General features: G+C 40.4%; 1 protein-coding gene and 1 long non-coding RNA gene across 5 annotated transcripts in view; one reads left to right on the top strand and one right to left on the bottom strand.

Moving 5' to 3' along the window:
* Positions 1-12,364, top strand: part of LOC119227791 (uncharacterized) — a 28,309-nt gene extending 15,945 nt beyond the window's left edge. The window contains exons 3-4 of the long non-coding RNA XR_005121394.2: positions 4,559-4,667; positions 11,979-12,364. This is a non-coding gene — a long non-coding RNA (uncharacterized LOC119227791). The remainder of the gene's footprint in view (positions 1-4,558; positions 4,668-11,978) is intronic.
* Positions 12,365-14,996: 2,632 nt separating this feature from the next.
* rbm26 (RNA binding motif protein 26) lies at positions 14,997-24,511 on the bottom strand. 4 transcript variants are annotated; one of them, XM_037486839.2, is made up of 22 exons: positions 24,033-24,511; positions 23,752-23,870; positions 23,529-23,647; positions 23,311-23,402; positions 22,972-23,225; positions 22,270-22,548; positions 21,769-22,008; positions 21,329-21,469; positions 21,073-21,213; positions 20,769-20,877; positions 20,507-20,663; positions 19,888-20,073; positions 19,605-19,706; positions 19,364-19,435; positions 19,174-19,272; positions 18,996-19,070; positions 18,000-18,167; positions 17,816-17,920; positions 17,529-17,732; positions 16,570-16,656; positions 16,217-16,330; positions 14,997-15,707 (listed from the first exon to the last, which is right to left on the bottom strand). In XM_037486839.2, exons 1-22 carry the CDS (start codon positions 24,113-24,115, stop codon positions 15,618-15,620), a joined length of 3,036 nt encoding a protein of 1,011 aa, XP_037342736.1. In that variant the 5' UTR covers positions 24,116-24,511; the 3' UTR covers positions 14,997-15,617. The 4 variants fall into 4 exon arrangements, with proteins under 4 accessions (XP_037342736.1, XP_037342753.1, XP_037342744.1 ...); XM_037486856.2 differs by having other exon boundaries at positions 19,364-19,432; XM_037486847.2 differs by having other exon boundaries at positions 19,605-19,703.
* Between the last annotated feature and the right edge of the window lie 701 nt (positions 24,512-25,212).

Below are 25,212 nucleotides of genomic sequence, written 5' to 3'. Positions count from 1 at the left end.
TAAAATATATTTTCATAACTGGATAAGTTTTGCACATTCCACCACTGAAGCAAACAAGAAGGAAACAGCAATAACTTCTAGACGTTAAAATCAAGGGATTCTACTTATTTTTTGCAGTCAGATTTTTCTCTTTCAATCAATTATCAAAATTGCTTTTGATTCATTTCCTGTCAATCAATTATGTAATTCATTGACACGCATGGGAAAGGGAGGAATCTGTTCAATGAAATGCAATTTAATCCAATATACCACCACCACCACAGTCTATGATTCACAAAATGACAATAGAGTTGAATCAACACTTCTTTGACAGCTTTTACAAAAACTGAACTTAAGCTTTGCAAAGTTATTTATTTCAGGGTCATTTTCATGGATTGTGTGATAGTGTATCGGTGTTACTGTTGTTGAATGTGAACTTTTTGTTTGTAAAAGCGTGTGTGTGTGTGTGTGTCTGTGTGTGTACCTTCCCCCGGCACTGCTTCAATAAAAAATGTTTCCCATGATCTGCCGATGTGTTCAAGTATCAGTGTGCACGTGTGAGCTCGTCTGCGGGCCGAGCTCCTGACTCCCCATCTTGACAAAGTTGGGTAATTAACGACAGAGCCTATTAAAGGGAGAATATTCAGCCAGTGATGAATGGCTTTAATAACAGGGCCGTGTTCCCTCTAACAGAGACAGATCCTCCCGCCACCGTCTCCCTGCCCACCAGATAAAACTACCCCGGCTCTCATCTCACCGCCCTCTTCATCTTGCCTTTTCCCATCGGCAGCCTCGCTGCTTCTCTATTAACTGTCTTTGTGTTTTCTTTTTCACTATCTTTTAAAAATCATAAACTTTTCTCCCAAAGATTGGGTCCGTTTTTGGGTTTTGCGATTTGTGTTTTAGTATTCAAGCTTAAGTCCCATCTGCTAAATCGCATTGATGCATACAATAAGACATACTCTGTTGTGTCCTGAAGAACATGTGTGATACGTAAAGCGCCACCTTTTCATCTTCCCGCATGAATATTTGTGGTTTTGTGGAAGTGTTTGTGAATGTTTGTCTTGTAAAACATCGTTAGCCTCTTTGTGCAGGGGCAATGCAAATTGGACAGTTAAAAAGCGCCAGCACCGATTTATTTGCGCATGTAGTCCTTTAACAGGGGCTGTGCTACCGCTTTATGTGTCCTGGTGGGGTTGGGGGCAAGGGCTCACCACAGGGGTCACATGCATCACAGCCCCGCATTGGGAGATTGGCCCAGATGTCTGTCCTCATTATAACAGTCCGCCCAGAAAGTGAACACGTTGAAATGGGTGAGAAATGGGTGAGAGTTAAGTAGCTCCTCGAGTGAGTGTTTAAGACACATATGTCTATGTGGGCGATGGTGGCGCACGGTGTAGTGCAGTGCGCTGGGGGCTGCAAGGTTGGTGGTTCGAATGCTCCATGTGCCATGTCAAAGTGTCCCTGAGCAAGACACCTAACCCTTAATTGCTCCCCAGGCAAGAATGTAATGCATGGGTTATAATGCAATGTAAGTCGCTTTGGATAAAAGCGTCAGCTAAATAACATGTAATATACCAACAATAGTTCATATGCTATGTACATCTCTATGTCTCTGCTGCCAGCTGTTCTTCTCTTTGAAGAAACATGTTGCCAATGGCCCGATGATACACTGTAGATACTTTGTCCCGTAGAAGTAGTATGAATTGAGAATTATTGACAGCATATTTTATAATTTTTTTTTAATGTTGATCATAATCTGTATACAGTGTTAGGTGTGTGGGATCCCCACAAAATTGGAAGTAAAGTCCAAAAAATAAAGACATATATGTCCAAGTGACTGTGAAGGTTAACAATGTAAGAGAATGTTCTGTTTGCTTGTGTATATAATTTACAACCTGAACACCAAGAAAGGACACGGCCCGAAAAATGACAGAAAACATTAGTGCATATACACACACACTAACACATGCATGCACAAAAACACTTTACATGTGTTATGCACAAGTTCCTCTCCAAGTTGACTCATGTGTGTGGTGGGAGCTCCCGCCAGAGGTTGCAGCATCAGGACCTCTCTTCCAGGATAAAAGGAATCAAGTCCATTAAATACACATGAGAATCTAATTAGGGCCCCCCTTGTGCAGCGGACAGCCAGGTATGGAGTCACTGGGGAGCGACACTGCCGAGACCCTGAGAACACACTCTGAAAATGAATGGAGAATGACGGAGAAGTGCATCTGTGAAGGACTGAGACCTTTTCTTCCTTGGAGGCAAAAATGTTCTGTGCTGATTGGTCTCATTAAATTTGTTATAGTGATCTAATTATGAAAATATGTCTGGAAAATGGGTAGGCTTTTAGTGTGTGGTTTAGTTTGCATATGATTGTAAATTTGCTATGAATGTTTAATATTAACATGGTTCATGTGACCTTTAAATGGGACCAGGGAGAAGGTGTTGTTGAGTATGTGTTTTAGTTTGTGGCCTCATTTTTCCGAACTTCTCTGCTAATTTAGCACCATTAAACATTTCTGTTGTAGTCTTTAAATGAATGATAGTCAACCTTTCAGATCAAAATTAACATAACTGATTATGTTGCACATTTGTTCAGATTCTAAGCAGGAAAAAAGACTTAACTATATTCCTCATTATAATTAGGATGATAATAACGTGGGGTGAATCATTGCATTTTTGTTATTCAGGCTTTCCTCTGCGTGTCAGTTGAGATATTAGTGCAGACATAATTCTTATTCTGGCAGCAGCACAGTGACTGATGTTATTTAAATTACACCTCCTTGGGCAAAGTATTCAGAAATACTTTGCAGAGGGGAATTCATCGCAAAATAGTGTGAAGAAAATGAGGGGCATCAGGGTTCGATTATACTGGCAAATATGTCTTTTTCTTGCAGAGGGAAATGACAAATGTTGTTAACAACAGAGTGACGTGTACAGCACTATAACAGTTCATTACAACCTTTTATTCTTTATTTAGCACATTTGTGAATTTCATAGATAGATAGATAGATAGATAGATAGATAGATAGATAGATAGATAGATAGATAGATAGATAGATAGATAGATAGATAGATAGATAGATAGATAGATAGATAGATAGATAGATAGATAGATAGATAGATAGATAGATAGATAATGATGTGCAGTGTCACATGATTTAGTCTGAGGACCAAACAGGTGCATTTTGGTCTCATCGGACTGGAATTAGGAATCCTCTGTAGTGTTGTGAATCTGTGACCTCCAGCAGCCTCCTCCACTCTTCTCCATGACGCCGCTTCACTCTGCTTTGTCTTCTCCTCCGCTGTGACGGCTTTGGCCTTTAAGCTCGGCGCTGTTATCACTCGGGCCTCACATTTAAACAAGAGCGTCATCACTGTCACCGTGGCAAGCGTCCTGTCGCAGTGACTGACAGCTGTTTTGACACACTCTCCCTCATAGGCAACACACATGCAGTGGCTGACTAACAATATCGCAATACTAAAATGTCAACGGCTCCATTTAACTTTATTGGTTTTAAAGCCAGAGGCTAGGGCATTTTTTTATGGCTCATTTTCTTAAATATCTTTCAGTGACAACGTGCTGTCTAAATTGTATTATACATTATAAACTTCTACAGGTATGTGGCAACAGCTACACAGTAAATGTGAAGCTAGCTCATTATAGCACACAGTTCTATGTCAATTCTTAAAATGTCTGTATGTATGTCTGTCACAGGCCTCCTCTCAGCGTAGTGGCCCGGCACATTCCCTCAACTCCAACACCGCATTTCTGGGCTTCTAATACTGTTCTACTATTTTTGTTTTATTATACCGTGTGTGAAATTACATGTAATGTTAAGGCGTTATTTTCTAGCGTAAAGGTGTCATTCTAAGAAGATTAAAGCCAGTTCTGAGGAAAGTTTACATGTCTAGGTAGCCCCACATCTTTTGTGATCTTATGTGGGGGGTTTTTTCTCTCTGCCCACTTATGTACGATATCCTTTTAGTCCGTCTGGCAATAAAAAAAACAAAGTAACTCATTAGTCCTGAATAATACTAATATATCAGCCTTTTGAGAAATAGTGGTAAAATAAGGTTGAAGTACATAATTCCTTAAACAATGATTTCATAAAGGCTCCATCCCATATTTCAACAAAGTTAACATTGTACTGTGAAGAGAACTCAAAATCCCAAAGTACCCCGAATGAATTACATTTTGGATTATCATGTAATTATGGATCTTTCCAATGTCTGATAGAGCAGGAAAATTGAGTTGTGAATATTTCATAATGTGCAGCACCATCTTTGTTGAGGAAATTATTTAGGGATAGCATGCTCATTTGCAGAATGGATAAAGGTTCATTGCGGGGCACCAGAGTGCAGTAATTGGATATCTCCAGTAATTCAAAGATGAGCACATCTCCTCGATGCATTCAGTACCGCATTAATCTTCCCTCGGACAACAAAAACTATCTACTGCCCTCCAGACCTATCAAGCTGTTGCTATTTAGTTTATATGTGTTGCATGTGAATCATGCCAGTACAAAAAATGTGACAATAATGCATTTTGTGTGTTTTTTTCCTGCAGATCTGCCACCATCAACAGAGCTGAGAAATGGGAACTCGTGCACACACCTGCCTTTAATTTTCAACGGAAAATTGCAGCATTATTAAAACAAGCATATCATTTAGAACACGTGAGTGTGACAAGATTATGTTCATGCAGTAAAAAGTACCACACACTGATATGAGACAATGACAGCAATGTTAGTGCATCATGTAATAAAATCAATGTAACAAAGGGAAACAACTTAGGGTTGGACAAATAACACACTTTAACACTGGGATGTAAAAGAATAAATGTGTCTCCTCTTGAAAACATATGAAGAAATGCCAGTTTTGAAAAATGGCATCTTTAAAAGGCAAATCTAAATGTCAGGGAGACAGATATTTTATACATAGAAAGTGCTGCCTTCTGGGTGTTAGAAAAGAAAGGCGTGAGAATAATATTCCTTTCCCAGTTGAAATTGACTGCAATTACCCAGCAATAAGCACACAAAGCAGTAGTACACTCACGTAGCCTGGAGAGGAGTGTAGTCACTGTTCTCAATATTACTCAGGAATTCAGAGGGGCATCGAATAATGAAAGCAACGGATGTGGTTTAATATATGTTGGGAAAATTGAGACTTTTATCAAATGTGAAGTAAGTCTCAGACACAAAGATGAGACAATTAGTTCATTAATTGACTTAATCAACAGAAAATAAATAAACTACTATTCTATTTCTACAATATCTACAATTTCTATTATTGATAAATGAATAGTTCCACAGTATTACGTTGTAATAAATTAAAAGAAAAAGAAAATGAATTTATGTTAGTGCAGTGACCTTGGTGGAACTGTGAACATTCCTATAAATTAAAAAAAACATGTTAACACTTTACTACAAAGTACTTTACATTTAAGATGTTCCACTAAGCATAAAGTTTGTTTATATGTCTGCCATCTTTATTTAATTACCCATGATATTTTTATGAACTTCTCAATTTAATTGTGCAAGAGATTGGCAAATCTATTGGCATGGGAAAACAACTCTTGCCAGAAAAACAGAGATAACAACAAGGAGCAGCAGGCCCTGTTTAGGTCTAAATTTTGCATGCCGGTAAATGTCAAACTCATGAATAAGCCCAGCAAGTGTAAGGACTTCCTCAGTCCTCAGTTTGTTTTGAAGTTTGTGATAAAATCCTCTTTGTGGGGAATATAAGAAGATGCCTAAGTGGGTGGTTCAATCGCATTTAAATCATCACTGGGGCTTCTGCAGCTGGGAGAGAGAAGAAAAGTGGAGAAAACTGAGGTTCTAGCAGAGATGAAGACAGGGAGAGGAGAGCTAAAGACAGACAGCACTGATTGAGTGGGGGAAATGGAGGTAAAAGTGACAAAGACTTGACACTTCTGATCCCGCTGTCCCAGGTCATGGGTTTTCCGTTAAGGGCACCTTCAACCCACAAGGTATTGTGGTAGGTAGGTATCTCTTAAACCCAACCGAGAAACACGAGCGCTTCTCTTAGAATGCAAATGAGACAGGAACAAATGTCCCGTCACTTCTGGGGCACCATGTGCCAAAGTGCTTAACACTCTTCCTGTCAACCCCCCCTCTCCAGCTGCTTCAAAAACCTCCCGCACCTCCCTCACGCTTATTTCCTCCCTCTTATGTTCTTTAAATGAGCTTTCCAACTCCACTTCTTTCTCGCAATTCAATTTTACAAGGCCATTATCCGGGGTGTAATGTGGAGGTTAAATATATCAGGGCAGACGTTATGTGAAAATAATTAGTGCTAATGAATAATGCACTGATTCAGCTGATGACGGATGGTTGCCAAGGTAATGGAGTACAAGGGAGGGGCCCCTCTGACAATGAAATTAAAATATTGAAACACTGCTTTACGGTATTACCGGGCCCTCACACTTTCTCCCTGTTACCAAATCGCTACATGCTGCCGTCCGGTGACATGATAGCTGTGCCATTACTCATGCACAAGATTTGTCCTACTAAAGATAGAGCTCAGATAAAAGGAGGAAACATCCTCCACATACTTTTCAAGTACCGTACACCACGGCTCATCCTCCCTGCCACTGACAATCCCTTTGAGGACATCAGAGACGACAATCCATATGGACAGCCTGTCTTGGGGCCAGGTTATATTTTGTTCACTTTATTTATTGTCACTACACACATCCGTTCACTTACGATCTCATTCGGCACCCTTCACCTGATAATGAAGGATGCAGGTTTTAAATTGCCCATCTTACAGCCCCCTTCCAACCAATTGGCCCTTTGGAATCAATAATGGTGAACCGAAGGGCTCTGTGACTGATAAATGGTAAAGCATCAACACCATTTCATTAGACACAATGGTTAGAGGACGGGGAAGTAATGGCATGGGACAGAACGCTCATAAGCTAATAATGCTCAGTCATTCATTCACAAAACTTTCTATACAGGTAAATGACACCTTGGATGCATCACTTTTTTCCTTAAAATCATTGACTTTCACTGACTTTAGCCATTGTGTTACTTTTGATTTTTTGCCCAGGTGATAAGAAATGTAGGATTTCTGCCACCAGTCCAATCCAATAGAAGTCAATGCTATTTTATTTGCGCTAAAGTCTGGAGACACACTAGCTCTGTGGGACTGTACCTTGAGCTCAATGCTAATGCTAATGACTTGCCCCCCGATGCTAAAGCAAGATCTAACGTTTACCGTATTCACTATCTTAGTTTGTGTCAGCATGCTAACATTTGCTGATTATCAAAAACTACAATATGAGGCTGATGACTAATGTCATTACTGTTGCAGGTATTGATTACGCTCTTAAGGATCACTAAATATTTGACTATTAATCCTGAGGAAAATATGGATGAGTGGACCAAATGTCATGGTAATCCGCCCAATGGTTGCTTTGGATATTAAAGTATGAGCCGAAGTGGTGGACCACCCAGCAGACCAACATTCCCTTACATAAAGCTGTGCTTCCAGCATGGATGTAAACCATTGACAGCGAGGTCTGTGTATTATTCAAAGTATCTCCATATCTATGTCTCTGTTAAGAGATATTTTACATGAAATGCTTAAGTGTGAGCAACGCAAATTACATTTTGCCAACATTACAGGAGAGGAATGAAGGAATGAAGATAGCTCACTACCTGTGCATCAGAAACCCAAATGATGCTTAAAAAGAAAATAAAGACAAGAAAAAGGATCAATATGATGGTCAATATGATCCTGAATCTAAAAGGGAAACTATTCTTAGTGACACAATGGCAACTTCCATTGCAGATTGTTTTTTATCATGCAGGTCTTTGAATCAGAGCTGTGTGGTTTTCAATGGACAATGGGTAGCTGGGCCGTAAATATGCAATATAGTGTGCAGCTCTTTCCCTTGGGCTAAGCCAACACACCATAGCAAGCCACATCTGACAACTTTCTTTTATTAATATCATATGTTTTAGATGTTTCTGGCTCCATGCACATTTGACTTGTAAAACAGACCTAATTACAAAGACTGTAGCATGCGGGCCTCACATCAAACAGTAAGTTAGAGTAAAAGCCTATGATCTCTCTTTTTTTCTCCCTTTTCTCCCTGGCCTCCTCACACCAGAAACACTGATTATAACAAGAACATTAAAAGGGAATTACAGCAAAAACAATTTACACTTAATGTAGCAGTCATATGAACAGGCAAGAAGGATGGACAAAGATATAGCAGTATTAATAATACATGATTTAATTTAGCAGCTGGGAATGCATAAAGCGGAATCAAGGCACAGGGAAAGACGGGCAATGAAGAAAAAGTGGCAGAGAAGGAAGAAGTAGTGAGAGAGAACAAGCAGAAGGAGAAGAAGTGAGATGAGAGCTCCAATGACAGAGAAAGTGCATAACAGAGTCGAGGGTAAAAAGTGGAAACAAATATGTTGCTATGAGTTTTCTACGCACAGTGATTCATTGGCAGTAAATATGCAAAGCCTGATAGCCATAAGGCAATCAGAGGAGCGCCACTCATCTACATGTTGCACACTGGGCTATAATCCATCTGAGGGGCAAGGAATAATGATCGCAGCAAGCAAGAATAAGATCAGGATCTGTTTATTGCCTCAGACGGATCCATAATGCATGAAAGGTATGCGTCAGCCTGTGGCTACATAACCTGGAAAGTACAGAAAGTAATATTGTTTTAGTGTAATGAAAGACAATCAGATTTAAGAAACTATTAAGGCCTTTAAGTCTGCTGTCAAACAAAGTTTCACTGTAAGTGTAAGAGCTGACGGAGCGTGGAGAAGACCTGAGAGTGACATGAGAGTTGTCCTCAAAGGCAACAGTAAGGTCAACGTATGCATGTTGCAATATATACATGTAATCATATATTACATTACATGTCATTTAGCTGACGCTTTTATAGTGTAAAGTGAATCATAATGTTAAAAGATTTGGTCCCAATATACACATAAAAAAACTGTCATTACCTATAAACCTGTATAGATAAAACCTACCACTGACTCTAACTGTAATTTCACTTCTTGCTTATTTTCAAAGGCACACATAAACACATGAAAACTAATAAACACAAATACCTTGCTTTCTTTCTCCTCCATGAGGACATTAACACCAGGATCTTTCTAGTGCTAGAGTAAGTATAAATTGTGTTGAACATTGATAAACTAATGCAATTACCTGCAGGGCAAGCAAGTCAGCTAATTTAAAGATACCAGGTTTGTTCATACGGTGGGAGGCTCCCAATAGGCCCCAAGGGTGAAGAATGGCACCTTTATTACATCTGAGAGGTCAGCCTGGTAGCACTGTATTAGGATTGATCTTTTGATCCCTGTCTGGAACCCCCCATACTGTACCGACCCCATCTGGCTGAGAAAAAACAGCTTATCTGGCGCAAAGGGTTAACCCTGCTAGCCAGGCAGCCTAATTGAGCACCACACATCTCAGCTACACAGCAGAAACAGGATCCTAGAGGGTCGTAACAAGCCAGCCATGACTTATTCACATAATAAACCAAGCAGATATCTAAATGAGCCATTGAGCTAGCCAGAGGGAGGGGGCCCATTAGACCTTGTGGACTACGGGTACATATTTGTATATCTACAATTGCCCCATCATTTGCATATGTGGCTCACAATAGAAATGTTAGTCTGTGTTTGTACCCAGGGGCCTAATGACACAACAGAACAACTTTGCACTCATTCATAGTACCACAAACAAGTCAGAGCCGTGTTCCTTTGATCCAAAACAAAAACAAAAAGGTGATGCCGTGAGGGATATTTAGGTTACATTGAAAACAAAGCAGGCTCACATCTGCTACGTACACAAGGTTTATTCACTTGAGGGAATACATTTGAGATACAGTATGATCAGTAAATGTGAGCGAAATATTTTAACATTTTGGGAAATATACTTGCTTTCTTTCAATAGTATTGGGTTTGACCAATTCACCAAACTACATGAGATTTTCTTCCAGTTCTTCCAATAATGCAGATTGTACCGTAGTATGCTAAAGGAAAACTTGTGGGCGTAACAAAGCTCTATTGCCCTGAGAATGAAGACAGGCAGACATTTTAAACCTTTTAATATATCATTAATATATATATATATAGTTACAAAACAGATAATGGATAAAGGTGCATATTGTAAATATATACGATCTTATATTGACACACAAATATATCATTACATTACAAAATTAAAGGGACAATCTACAAACAACAAACTGTGCAAAACTCCGACATCAACCAACGAAGGCTTGGTATTATAGGATGTTTGAAATTCCCTTTCAGGGAAACAATAAAATCACTCATCCAGCTATTCCATGTTGCACAAACCAAAACACAAGGTTGTCACTAACCAAACGAGTCTTGTGGCAAATGGTCACAGGTCAGCCTTTAATGTGACCTCTGACACATAACTAAATTGCCATCTTTAACCTATGTTACAACCTGTCACAGAGCATTGGATTACATGCTGCAAATCACCACCAATCAATGACAGGAGGGAGGGCCGATGGAAGGGCCGGCTGTGTCCAGCAGGGTGTGCAGCTTATCTTTAGTGAAGTCAAACTGTACAGGGATCAAGTTAGTTTAAATCCTAATTAGATTCTGAATGGTTTCCTGCTATTGCTCGACACACTCAACTAAAAAAGACTAAAGGAGACATGCAGATAAGAGTCACATGCCTTGTTCCTCTTTAGCCATTAGTTGTGTAAATACAGAGGTTGATGTTGTAAGGATAACTTGGATGATGATGGACAAATAAATGTATACAGTAAACTCTCTGAATTTACTGTCAGTTTCCCTGTATATATTTTTCTAAGAAAGCACAAAGGCACCCAATCACAAGCATTGTCAAGTCTCAAGGCAATGTGGTTCCAGGAAGGAATTCAGCTGTATAACAAACATGAGGAGATTCAACCGATGTATCTAATTATCAGCCAATCAGTATTCTCTCTGCTGTTTCCAAACCTGCCTAGAAATGGGTTGCTTTTCTTCTAAGACAAGAAGAAGAATTAATTAAATAAAAATAGTTCATTCATTATTATTCATATTATATGGCACAAATTCTATTCTAACTTCCATACCATCATCACATGAATAGTATATGGTCTACAGTTCTCTTTATCTGGATCACCGGTGATGACATGCAAATACACATATTGTGTCCCTTGTGTGTCTTTTTGAAAACTTTTTTAAAGTAATCCCAGTTGGAGACAAAGAAAGAGTTTAGTAAGTTGTCACGCATGTTTAGAAATATGGTCTCTGTGATGAAGTTAATATGTAATAGAACAATGTTCTAAATAGCTCAAATAGTTCAGTCTATGAAGAAAAATCACAAGAATGTTGCTTTGTAGCATGTGTTAAAAGTATAGTGTGCCATACATTTAACAGCATGTTGTAATGTGTATTGAAGAAGATCAAAGTAAAATATAATATAAGTTGTACAAAAGTCAAATTATAGTCCAAAACGTCATAGTACAGTATTTTGAATGAAGCTGAAACTATAATAGTATATGGCAAAGAGAACGCAATTGGATTAGTATCGTGTGTTAAAAAAGTTGCTGTACATTATGGCCAACGAGGTTACTATCTCCATAAATCTAAAACAAAAGGGTTAACAAATTCAAATCATATGTCTAAAAAAGGATAGTCAAAAGATTGACGTTTTTTAAAGTATGGTGTGTAAAGTAAGGTCACCAAAAAGTCACGCTATATAGTGTGCCGGATGAAGCCATAAAAAGCGTGATAGTGATGAAGAATACTCATAGTATAGTCTGACAATAGAAGTAAATAAAAGTCATTAAAAAAAGTAATATTAGTATAGCGTGTCAAAGAAAGTTTTTTATGATATGACGTCATAGCACGGTGTGTTAAAAAGCACGTCTAAGAAGGTTGCAGTAAGAGGAGGCAAATGGTTGATGTTTAAACAATGTCCTCTTCTTTCCTCACCAGATGGATGCAGACAAAATCTGTGGATCTCTTCACTCACTTCATCAATATCTTCTTCAACTGTATGTCCACTGACATTACGACAGAAGAAGATTAACACATCTTCTGTTGCAGACTAAAGCGGCATCTATTCTAACTGCACCCTGGCAAATTTATAAAAAAAGATGTGTCTTTTTGTAGCACATGAAGCATTTATCTTTTCCAAACTTAGTGTATTGAATGATTTATCTTGAGGTTTTATACACATATATATATTAAGTAATCCTGGATATAAATGTCAGCTAAATTAATTTAATGTAATAGTACTTGATTTCTTAAAAATATGCTTGAGGAGAAATTTAGGAATGCAGTTAGGTTACATCACTAATTCTGCCCAACAATTCCAATAAATATGTCGTCCTGGCGGTATTGTCCTTATTTTGAAAAAATTCATGTAAGAAAAGTTACACACATAAAGACATCACAATACAACTTTTAAGTAAATCCTTTATTAAAATTGCAATTGAGGTTAAAACACTTTGTTGTGTGTTTGTGTTTGTCTTGCAGCTGAGTAACAACAATCGGTTCTATGCAACATTACATTTTACTGGTGAAGTCTTAAAACTGGGGCTGCTTTACTTACACAGACACCGGGAACCGGCCAAAACAACAGCTCCAGTTACGGAAAAGAATGCGTCCCCAAACTCAAATGATCCTGAATGACTATGCTGATTATGATTTAGGGGCTGCTGGTTTTGTTTCAAACTGTGCCTTGCTTTGTGGCCGGGGGCCTTGTGTTGTTTAAAAGGTTGTCGGGGCATAAATACTAAATTAATCATGCTATGGCTGAACTTGCTAGGGACTGAAATTTGCTTATGGAGGCCCATGATCACATGAAATATTAATGTTTTTTTACAGGGAACCTTCATCGTAGCAATGGGGGCAAGGCGTGTGAAAGCGTAGAGCAGTGTGTTTGCTACTGTTTATGTTTTTAGATCAGACGCACCTTCCTCACACGTTCACTTCATATGGATATGAAACATACAGCAAGTGACCAAAACAAAGTGTGAGGACATAATCCATCCATTAGGAAGAGTTTTGTACTTATTATTCTAGAAAATTGGCATAGCGGTAATTGGTATTAACTGACATGCAGCGATGTTTGTGTTTTGTCAAAAGTTCAAGGGTAATATTCAAATGACTATGAATGAATAAATTTAGAAGTGCGTGATTTAATGCATTCTCATAGCCGTTTGATATCCAATTGACCGACTTCTTGAATCCCAGAGGGCTTCTAAGAGAAACTAGACAGCCAAACAAAAGTGAGACTTTGAACAAACAGTGAATCATACATTCCATCCCGTCCTCTTTCTACTCACGACACGACAGAAAGGGGGGAAAAAATAACACTCTCACAGCTCTTTCCAAGATGTCACGCCATTTGTCTCCCTGACACAAATCACAAGGTAAGATTCCTATAATGGACGAGGACGATGCTGTAAACTTGTTAGCACATATTTTCTGAGCTCACGCAGGGCAGAAGAAGCTCCTCCACCCACGGAGACACAAAGGGAGGCGAGCTCTCAGACATCAGCGCCACAGTGACACGAGACAACGTGGGGCAGAAATCTCCTTCACCCATTCGTTCATGCAGCTGTTCCACAAAGAGCTGCCGAAGCAGTCTGGGTGTTTGGGTGAACCTAACGGGTTTACATGACAAATAAAAGCTGCGGGTCTGCGACACAACTACGAGAAGCTCGTTTGATAGCAAATGGTGCTTTGGTGTCACCACAGTGGGTCGATGAGGCGGCAGAAGGGGGCCTTTAATCCTCCCCTACTGAGAGGCCGAGGAACGAGGGAAAGTTTTCCGACGGTGGGGCGATGGGGGAAGCGGCCCAAGCGACAAACAGCACTCGTTCTGGAAGAACAAATCCGATTTTTCACAATTATCTCTGCCAGCCCGACAGGCACCAGAGGTGGCGATGGAACAAAGAACGGGTGGAGACTGATTGGGTCGTTACTCCTCTTTTATTCAAGGCTGAAGGATGGTGGGAGCTATTTTGTGGAGGGCCTCTCTGCAGGTGTAACGGTCATGTTAAATGTTATCACTGACACCAGTCCCTTTCCTTCCACACGTCAAAATGTCTGCATTAAAAGAAAATGGTCTATTGGAAAGGTGACAGTTTTTTTTTTTATTATTGCTGCATTACAAACTATTGTAACACAGAATCCTTTTTGCAACAGAGATACAAGCGCTCAGGTCAAATACAGGTCACATCATGTGGAATGCAGAGACGGCTGGTCGGTGAGAGACCAAGCGCTCTTAAGTAAACACAGAAGTCGCATAAAGGAACCTTCATGAGCATGTTGGCCAGACTCAGCATGCAGCTGTTGGATTGTTAGGTTATTAAGCATGCCAGTGTAATCAATGTCAGATTTATTAATGCAAAAGTAGCCTTTTATGAACCAAGACTATGCTTAACACCAACCCTATTTTAAGTCATTTTATTTTTCTGTAATGGCTGACTTTGTATTGGAAAGCAGAATACGATCAAAATATAATTTTACATTTAAGTCAGTTTTTTGAGTAGACACTTTAAAACTGTTGCATTTCCTTTAGCCATGGAAGCAAGATGGATCAACATGTATCTCACACACATTTCACAATGAACCATGATTTCAATACATCAGAAAGTTTATTAAATAGTGTTATAAATTACATTTCAAAATGTATTAAGTCTCTTGAAGAATGAAGAGTTGTAGCTGGTTACTGTAAACACCTGTAACAAAAAGAACACATGGTCTTAGTTTGTTACATTTGTACTGAGATCACCTATTACAGTAAAAGATTTATAGATTTGGTTCATACGAGGCAATAAGAAATTTGGTAAAAAATATACATTTAGCAAAATGTACCATCACATTATACTCATGTTCTTACCTTGGCATGGAAATCAGTGCAAATGCTTGAGTTACCTTACTGATGCTCAGCAGTAAGAAAAATAATGGATGGGTGTAGGAATTTTGCTCTTTAGGGAAGAGTAAGTTTTTTGTTTTTTTGAAATGGTCTTTTTCCAGCTCTTTTCAGAGTGTTATTTTTTCACTGCCATTGCATTTTTTTCTTCTTTTTCTTTGGCAGCATGTTTTCAGACCATTTCAATTCTTTATTTTTTGTACAATCCAAAGTTAAGCCAAGAACTGAGAAGCCAAGCTTTCATACAGGTCATTTGAATCCAGACATAAAATATTTACAAATGAGCATTTAAACCAGTCAACCTAACACTATTCTGCAAAAAGCTACTGTCTGTCATTCCATTAAATTACAACACATGTTTTTTCTTAAACTAAGGGTTCAACAAATGTGGGATTAGCTGTCACATGTTCAGACTAATTATTTGTTTGTCATGAATCAAAAACAATGGGGGAAAAAAAAGATTTCTACATTAAGAGCATTAAAAAATTCACCATTGTTGCATCTGGTATACACATTAAAAATAATCAAACTCGTACATTGTTCTCCAGCTAGTTACACATTTGAGTGTGGAAGAAAGGTCTAGCCAAGGTAAAATGTGGTTTAGGACCAGGCATTGAAATATTTCAAATTTGTTGGATTCTTGCTCGTATTCCATCCGGGGAAATCTGGAAAGAGCGTCCAACAAATCTTCATCTACGCCAAGAGCGAGGCTCGTTGTCATCTTCCTCCTCATCGTCATCCTGAAGCAAAGCGTCGTCACTCAGCGACTCCTCCGGGTACTGGCGAGATCAAATTAAAAAAATTAGATGAATAGAAAAAAAAGGAAAGGCAAGTTGAAATACATTTTGATGTGAGCATCATCAGCACTGATCTAGTAGCATTTCTTATCTTAAAATATCACGTAGCAAAGAGACTGTTTAAGCGAGAGTGTTTAAGCAAAGTATGAGAGGCATTGAAAAAGTCCCATAAAGACGGTCCTTGCTGTCATGCTTAATGGCTCCCTCTAGCGTTGTGAAAATGTAACAAAGTTTCACCATACATCTGATCTGAGCAGAGAACATCCACACATCTCCGCTAAAGTAGATACAAAACCACAGGGGATGATTGAATGATGAATGGTTGCATTTGAAGAGGCAAGACCCATCCTGTCTGATTTTTATTTTAAGGGGAGGGCTTGAAGTTCATCATCTATACATTAAACCCTGCGTGGAATCGACAGACCTGATCGGCTACATCAGGTCGGATGAACACAAATGTAAACAGATCCTAAGTGAGAATGTCCACAAACCTCATCCTCCTCCGGTCCTGCATCATCAACATCTGCAGTACTCTGAGTCTTGACAACTTTATGCCAGGCCAGACGCAAGTGCTGGTTGTTGAACCTCACACCGTGGAGAGCCGCCTACAGGTGGTAAAAACGCAGATACGAGGTTAAAGGTTCAGTTAGGTGACAAATGGGTCCTTGGCAACTGTTATAATGAGCTGAATCCAAATAGCAAACAGACTTTGGAGCTCCAGCTGGAGAAAACCACAGAATGAAAAGTCAGATTCTAAAAAAATAACTTCCTCTGTTTCAAGGGATTCTCTTAGAAAAGGGATTAAAGAACATTATAGTGTTTGCATGGATGACAGTCGACTCACCTGTTCTGCCTCTGCTCTCGTCTTGTAGGTTATGACTGCAGACAGGTTGTGTTCATCAATCCGGCAATCTTCAATCTCCCCAAATTGCTTCAAAATCATAAACACACAACATTTGTCACTTTAGAACCCAACTCCTTCCTGTGTTCATTTATAACTAATCTTATGCATGCTCTTTTTCAATTACCAAACAAATCATGAGCTCATGAGCTTTTCTTACTCTACACGTTTTTTTTTTTATTTCAGCTGGATGACCTAATTACTGCTGTTACTCTGAACATACAAGTATGTATACAAGTGGGTCTGAGACAAATCAGTAGATACTGTATAAAACTGCACTGCAATTGCATAAAGGTCATGGAAATATTATAAATAAAATATGAATTTGTTTATGCTTATGGTTCATTTCTCTGGTAGTTGACGAGTGAATAACTCGACCGGGCGAGTTAGGACTTACTAGACATACCATACACTGAACAATTGTTTGTCAGCTGCACTGTGCAGTTTTAACCACATGATGTCACTGCTGATTCATTTCAACAAACTCAGAAAAGTTATAATTCAAAAGCACATTCTATATATTTTTTTTTATTCAACAGTGAATATTAAACTACAAAAAAAGGTAGGTTAATGGAATATACAAATAACTTATATTTTTGTTGCTGAAATGCTTATTAACCATATCAATGTAGTTAATTGATATCATTACATTAATAGTAAGAAATGTGAGGTCATTTCTGCATTTCTAATGTTGAGACTTAATTACTGTTTTACCACACTACACAGCCCTAATCCGTGAGAACCGCTGAATGCTTCGTTTGTCACGCGCTGAATGTCTACACAATAGCAATGCCCTTTAACACTGTTATCTTTTCCCATAATCACATGGACAACCTACGTATTGGCTAACAGTGGATACCAAAATCGCCTTCTCTCAGTAATGTAGCTGGAGGCTGACTTACAGCAAAGTGTGGCAGCAGGTCCACATGGTCTGCTTCAGGGAATCCAAAGATCTCCAGCGCTCGCGGTCGATGGTCCACAACTGCGTGCAGCGAAGCGCCTCTTCCCCGTCCTCTGGAGCCTCTTCCCCGGGCCCTCAGAGCCCCGCGCCCTCGAGCGTGGACCCCCCGCCCTCTTCCTGCCGACAGGATTCCCCTTCTAGCCGCCTGGGTAAAACCAAAAAGGTTGTCATGAAAACACATCACGTGACTTGTGGAGATGAAACGCTCGAGTTTGAGGAAGTCAATACCTCAATTTGCAGCTGCGTGTACTTGAGCTTCAACAGAGCAGTGTCCTCTCCGGCCTGGGTCTTCGTGTACAGGTCCAGCTCCGCGTCAAGCAGCTCCTTCTGCGCCTAAAAACATTTTAATCAACATCAGAAAAGACAACTTGGCGAGTCGGCTGTAAATAAGTCCAAGGCGGGGGGGCACTACCTGGGCTTTGCTCTTGGCTGTGCGAGGCTGGTTGTTGCTGGCCGAGACTCCCTTTATCTCCTCTTGAAGTTTGGTGATGCTCTTGGTTAACGTGCCTAAAGTTTCCATGATCTTGGCTTTGTCCTCTGCCTTCATTGTTTTGTTCTTCTCAAGTTTGGATATCAGGAGCTAGAGAGGTTGGAAGAAATAAGAAATAAAAAACTGAATTACAAGAACCCGGATTCCAACCATTATAAAACATCCCCAATAGCCACAAGTCACACATGATGGGAAACCGGGAGAGATGTGTATTGATAGTTGTACTGATCTTTACAGCACAACTTTGAAAGCGGAAAAGAAGGAGTATTGAATGTTCTTTTATCAACCTGTTGCTCCATCGGCCCCTAAAGAGTGCACGAGGCACACTCGACCTACAGCCTGACAACGAATAGCTCATAAAGGAGGCCAACTTAGGTAATGCAGACACACTTATAACGGCCTCAAACCTACTTAAATATATAGTGACATTCTTGCTAGAAGATAGATACTTCAGGTAGTAATGAAACGTATCGTCGTGCAATTTCACCACACATGAATGTTTGAAGCCTTCACACCACAACTCTACAGCCAACTTTGACCATTATAAACAGTGAGATGAAAATCAGGATTTAGAGTATGTACACATCACATACACTTAATTCAGACCAAGCTGTGTACGTATAAATCATTATGGCCCCCTGTTCCATAAATGCATTTAGGAGTGGTCTGATTTCAATGTGCATTACACACTATATTGTGACATATATTGGTAAAGAAATGAATTGATCTCAAATTGAGACAATTTAGGCCATTGAAAACATAATTGATTAACACTGTTGGTGATCAAACAAACCAAAGGTCACCAAGTTGAGTACTCATGTTGCTTTAGCGGTCAGATGTCTTTTTACAACTCAGGCATTTGTTTTGAATAGTGAGGTTGCATTTGATAGGGACACTCAAAAGTTATGTTCACCTTACCTTCTGTGTCTCGATGTGCTTCTCCAATATTTCCTGCTTCTTTTTCCTTACATCCTGCTGTAGTCTTAGTGCTTCCTGTGAAAGGAATTGTGGGAATGTTTATGTACTGCCTTCTGTTTTAGTGAGAGAATCTACAGTGGTTGCGGCTTTAACGCTTTCCCATTATCCCTTTTCTCACCCGTTTCTTCTTCAGAGCCTCCTCTGTGGTTTTCTGGGCCGCCCTGAGGGCATCAGGATTGTATACAGTCTTTGTGAGGCCCGAGGATGTCGAAAACACCTAAAGAGGGAGGAACAGCAGCACATTAGATTGAGACAATTTAAAAAGATTTCAGAACAAAACCAGGCATTCTAAACAGGGCGGCAATTACTTTTTCAACAGGAGCTGCTGGTTTGGCAGAGAAACCCAAACGGTCCTTCACTGACATCTTAGAGGGGGTCTGCTGCAAATCGGATTAAACATCCATAAAGTTTATACACACACCTTTTAGAGATTTTTATCGAGACAAGCTGTTTGTTTTTTTAATTCCAGACTTTTTAAGCGTTTGGTGGGAATATAATGACGGGAGAAACACTGTACCCAACCCCAATATCTCTCACACAAAAACACACCTGAGAGGCTACACTGGTATCTTGTGAGAACTCAGAGTTGGCATTGAGAAGAGGTCCGAGGCGATCTTTGACCGACTGCTTCAGAGACGTGTCGGAGGCCTGCTGAATGATAGAGATGTTAATCATGTTACCCAGCAAACTAGAAAATCACCCCAGCTCCATTGCAGAGCCGCTTTAAGACAATAAAATCATTTGTGACAAAGAATCATTTGTGGGGGTGTGAGGACAGAACATAGTATGATAAACACATGGTAAGAGTGACTGATGCAAAATGAACTTTCACCATGTCTGGCTGTGGCTGCTGCTGTGGGATGGACTGGCCCTGCCCGTCACTCCCATCATCACGAAACCAGTGCACTCTGATGAAGCGGTTGTTGAGAACCGCCTCTGTGCTTTGTATAGCCCGCTTAGCCTCGTGTGGGGCAGCAAACTGGATCAGTGCGCCCTCTGGGTCATTTTGGAAGGCCACCTGTCAAAACAACAGAAAAATAGTGAGCCGCATGCACCGGGTTGCTGAACGGACACTTGTTACCAGAATCTTCTTTTTTAATGAGCAGATTCTTTCCCAATTGCATGCGCTAGTCCCTCTTGACACATTTCCCCAAGCGCTTTTTTTTCCAGGCGCAGCCCCCCGTCGGCGGATTATTTCGTCGTGTTTATTCCCTTTAGGACCGGTTTCAAAATATATTGTCTAATATAAACGGACTGTGAGGCTAAAAAGTTTGAGGCTCACTGTTGTAGATCATGTGATTTTAGCAAGATCATCCCAATAGTTATCAACACTGCTTTAAATAGTTCACTTAAATACATTGTTCACATACCAATTATTTTATACCCTTAATTATTGGCTACTAAACGCCAAATCTGTGATTTTTAACTATTAGACCAGATAAAACACTGACCTGTAGGTTGACGATGGTCCCAAACTTGCTGAAATGTTCGTTAAGTTTGCTGATGTTGTTGAGCTCATGAGGAATTTGACGAACCAGCAGCTTGGTGTTGGTGGGGAAAGGGACTCTTTTCTGGTAGCCCTGGTGTTTGGGTGAGTTAAAGTTGGGTCTGCGTAGAGAATGAGGGCAGTAATTAACGAGCTTCTGCTTCGCCACAGGGTTTAAAGTCAGCACATAACTTTTATTTTAATACTTCAAAAGAACGTTGTCTCACTTGTCAAACCACGGTTTCTTCATAGGAAGGCCTCCATCAAGAAGGCCAGGTGGTCTCTTCCTCAAATCAGATTCCATTACGATCCTCATGCTGTTGTTCGGGATCTTGTCTGGTTGAAAACAAATCACCAAAAAGTCAGTTTTCGGACTACAATACACCTCTCACAAAGAGATCAAAACTCTATAGCGAGGCGCCTAAACAGAAATATATTTCTATGAAGTGAATGCTGGTCACGGTAATAAGCATGCAATTGGTTGGATGGAAAGAAAAGGAACATTTTAAAAATAATCTATTCAAACAACACCTCTTGGGGGCTGGTCCACATCCCCCATGGTGAGCCCAATCAGGTTAGGTCTCTGGGCATTGACCCGATGGCGGTAGATTGGCCTTGAGGTATTGGTGATGCTGGGAGCCTCAGGATTATACACGTCTGTCTCAAAGTTGTCTAGTTAACAAAGAGATGAAACTTTAACTCATGAAAAGACAATTGAAGACAGCAAATGCTAGCCAAGACTTTAAAGAAAGAAAGAAAAATATTTTTAAAAACACAAGAACATTACCAGAGGTGAAGCGCGGGACAGGGGCCGGGGGAAGAGAGGAGCGCATCCCAGAGGTGACAATGGTGGGAACAGAGCTGGTCATAGAATTGGGAGGAGCATCCATGCCCGATGGTTGCAGGGGAGGCAGCGGAGGAGGAGGACCTGTGTTAGACAAGTTAAACAAAATGCCATAGAATGAAAGGTTCAATCAAGCAACACAACAACCGGACAAACCAAATGCCGGCCAGTTCTGCTGTTCCTCAAATGGCAGGAAACAACGTAGGATTTTGTAGGAAGTCCTTTTTCCGGCATTATTCACTACCTACTAATTAACCATTTAGTGGGAAGTTTGACATGCCATGCTACAATATACTGCACGTATATTCTAGCATGGCATGAACACGTTTGTTATTACCGATCGGGGCATTAAACAACTCCGAACTAAATGTATGAACTCCTACCTGCAACAGGTGGAAGGCTGGGTGGGAGGGAACCTGGTGGGGGCACGGGGGGGCGCAGGTTCACGGGCGGGGGGTTCATAAGAGGTGGTGGTGGTGGCAGGCCTGGGGGTGGTCTTTGGTCACCTGGAAGTGGTGGAGGTTGGAAGGGCAGCATGTTGGGCAAATTGACATCCTCCACCACAACTGGGTCACTTCCATGGTCGAACGGACACATGTCCCCTCTCATGCAGAAACCCTTTTCTGGAAGAGATAACGGACCCATGTAGAAAATCAAGCACAATGCAAGCAGACACAGAAAAGGTAGTGCTGCCTTTTTTCACATGTTACAAAAATCGTTTTTTGTACTACCCAAATATATTTTGAAAAGTTTAATAATAGTTGGCGCTCTAAAAGCTAATATACACACTTCAATATTTGTCTGTTCATAAAGGGGATATATCGTCAATGCAAGATTTAACAATATTTCACCATCACTTATTTTCCTGAAATTGTACACCTTACCATCATAGTCACGGCAACGCTTCCTCTGTTGAGGGGGTGGTCCTCTATTAAAAAGGCCACGATCCACAGGGTTTTCAGGGCGGAAGTCAGACCAACTCTCAGTGGTATTGTTGCTATGATGATGTGTGGGGGCAATGACTGTAATGGTGCTGCTCAGCGTTGGCACAGGGAAGTGTGAAGTGGTCGCAGCGGGGAGTACGACTGCTGGAGGAAAGCACTCGGCACTCTCTGGTCTTTCTACTCGATCGTGTTCAAACTTCAACTTCCCAGAATCTCTTTCTGCAGATAGACAAAAAAAAGCAATGGCTATCAGTAGAATAACTCGCTGCGGTGTACAAAGCATTGAAAATCTCACACGAAACAACGTGTTGTCATGTTGATTTCCTAATATCCAGTCATTGTTTGTCCTCATAAGATCATCTCTGTGCTGCCTTCTGGAATGTGTAGGTCAGTACATTGGTGTCATTGTATACAGTGAGTAAATCCTATAACAATTTGAAAAGTCAGCAACAATCAGAGTTGAAATGGGTTGAACTTTGAGCAACATTCCAAAGAATATTGTTTTAAATTCCAGGTTTTGGAATTATTGCTTTCTCCATAGAAAAGCAATGGTTTAAACAAGCACAGTGAAATCTGGTAGATCTAGTAGAATGGTGATCATTTGTTTTAGATCATTGTAGTTCTAAAAAATCAGGTTCTCACCTCTACTCCTGCTTCCAGACCGAGTTCGGCTGTGTGACCGGCTCCTGCTGCGATCACGGTTCCTGTCCCGGTCTCTGTCCCTGTCCCGGTCCCGGTCTCGGATGTGATCCTTGCTCCAACTGCGGCTGCGGCTACGACTGTAACTGCGGCCTCTCCTGCGATTGTATCGATCGCGGTACGAATCCCTTCGTGGAGGTATGCGGTCATATTCCCTCTTCCTGGAGCGGTCGTCCCTCTTACGCTCATCTCCTCTCCTGAAAGGTTTCATTGGCAAAAAACAAGACAATTACATGTGTGTTGAAAGACACCGTTGACAAAGGCAGTTGCGCGCACACACACCTAATATCTCTGTTGTAGCGAGAACTTGATTGGGGTGGGCTGTGATTCACTCTTCGAGGAAACTTCTTCTCCCGTTCGTCTTGGCGGTTTGCCTGAAAAAATAAAAAAAAGGGATTGCAAATAAATATGTAGATAAGATGGCCGCTGACATAAATGGTGCTCCATATTGCTTTGTATCGTAAAGTAGGCTACACATGTGATGGTTCTCTAATCATTACCTCTTCTTTCTTAGGCTCATCCTTCTCAACTTTGATCAGAGACGGTGGCTGATCGGGCTGCGGGAGGTAGTTTTTGTTGTTAATGGCTTCAAACAGCTTATCCACAAATGGCTGGGTCTCTGGAAGAAGATAACATTCATCCATGAATGAATAGCTACACACGTGTCAAATCAAAAAGATGCTGGGTATACTACAACTGTCACGGAGCAGAGGAATTAAATACCTTTCTGGAGAAATACATCCAACTGGTCTATACATAGGGCTTTGAGTTCCTTTTCACTTTTGTCTTTCTTCACCAAAGCAACAACATACTTAGCCAGGGCAGAGGGGTCTGCATCGCATCTGGAATTGTTCAGAGAGAAAAAACATACACAAAAATGACTTTGTATATGACAAATAGCGTGGAACGTTAGAACTACGGTTAAATAAGTGTACCGTCTAACATGTGACTCAGACTGAGCTGGAATGGCTAAAGCCGAGTTGCTAATAGCGACCATTACTTACATGGGCTCGAGGGTTTCAGACAGCCATGTTTTCAAGGCATCAATGTTTTCAATTATCATTTTAGATTCGGTCGAGCTTTCCATCCAGAGTTAACGCGTCCTGGGCCGCCGCTGCTTATGTGTTTGGTAGGAAATCCGACATCAGCTGGTGAAAAGAACCACTTCAGTGGTCTGTGGCCAGGCTGCGGTGCTACAAACGGTGTTAGCGGAGCGGCCTTGTTAACGTCGGCTAGCCTAGCTATGCTAGCATGCGTCTTTCCAGGCCTCGGACGTCCTAAACGATTATTCAACTCTCGTAATGTATTTTTAATTGAGATGCAAACATTGTGGGTCTTTTGTTTCTCAACAGCCAACAAACGAAACCCGATGCTGTAAATGTTATTTATCCGTTGTGGGTAACGTAAACACGTAATGGAGGACCCACGCTGAACTTGCTACTTTATCCCCTCTCACTAGCTAACATGCCTTGGCGACTATTTACTTCCGCTTGTGTTTTCCCGTGCAAAGACTCGCGAGAGAAATGTGCAGAGGCATTTCCGTAGAAAGACTCCTGTGATGTTCAAAATCTCGCATTATTTTTGCTGCATTACTGCCACCCTGCGGTTATATTCAGCGCTGCTTGCAAACATTTGGTAAACTACCTCATTCCACATTACAAATATGGAGCGCCGTTTGTAAAATGTTGCACGTTCTAAAATCCTGCGCAGTTGTCGTACATTTAGCGTTATCATATGAATAAAAAAAGCAGGACAATATCACATGTCATTCTTTCAAACATTTAGAGACAAAATCATGTAAACAACTTTTCCAAGTACAATGTTTGGCAGTAACACAAAGATGTTAAATAATATAAATTATTAATTCAAATGTAATTATGTTAAATGTTATATATAAATCTTAAATATAAATGTTAAATCTAAATTAAATGTAAATCTAAATGTTGAGTTTAAATGTCAGACATGACGACTGACAATTACAATACTTAGTAATTTAGATGTCAAGCCCGTATGGTACTGGATATACAGCTGGAAGATAACATCCTACTGCTGTAATAATCCTTGGATGTAGCCCATCATCCTCTACACCTCAAGCACCACAAGATTATCTGGACTGACCCACAAACATCTTTACCATCAGCTGACCCAAACACAATGTATCTCTGTTGAGGAAGAGCACGGACT

Source organism: Pungitius pungitius, chromosome 4 (assembly GCF_949316345.1).
Source record: "Pungitius pungitius chromosome 4, fPunPun2.1, whole genome shotgun sequence".
NCBI lineage: Eukaryota > Metazoa > Chordata > Actinopteri > Perciformes > Gasterosteidae > Pungitius > Pungitius pungitius.
This window is presented reverse-complemented; position numbering and strand designations above follow the sequence as displayed.

Coding starts and splice junctions, on each gene's coding strand:
- rbm26 (XM_037486839.2), bottom strand. CDS start 24,115: ATGGAAAGCTCGACCGAATCTAAAATGATAATTGAAAACATTGATGCC. Junction 23,648..23,751: donor GGATGTATTTCTCCAGAAAG/GTATTTAATTCC, acceptor ATCTTCTTCCAG/AGACCCAGCCATTTGTGGAT. Junction 19,071..19,173: donor AGGCTCTGAAGAAGAAACGG/GTGAGAAAAGGG, acceptor TTCCTTTCACAG/GAAGCACTAAGACTACAGCA.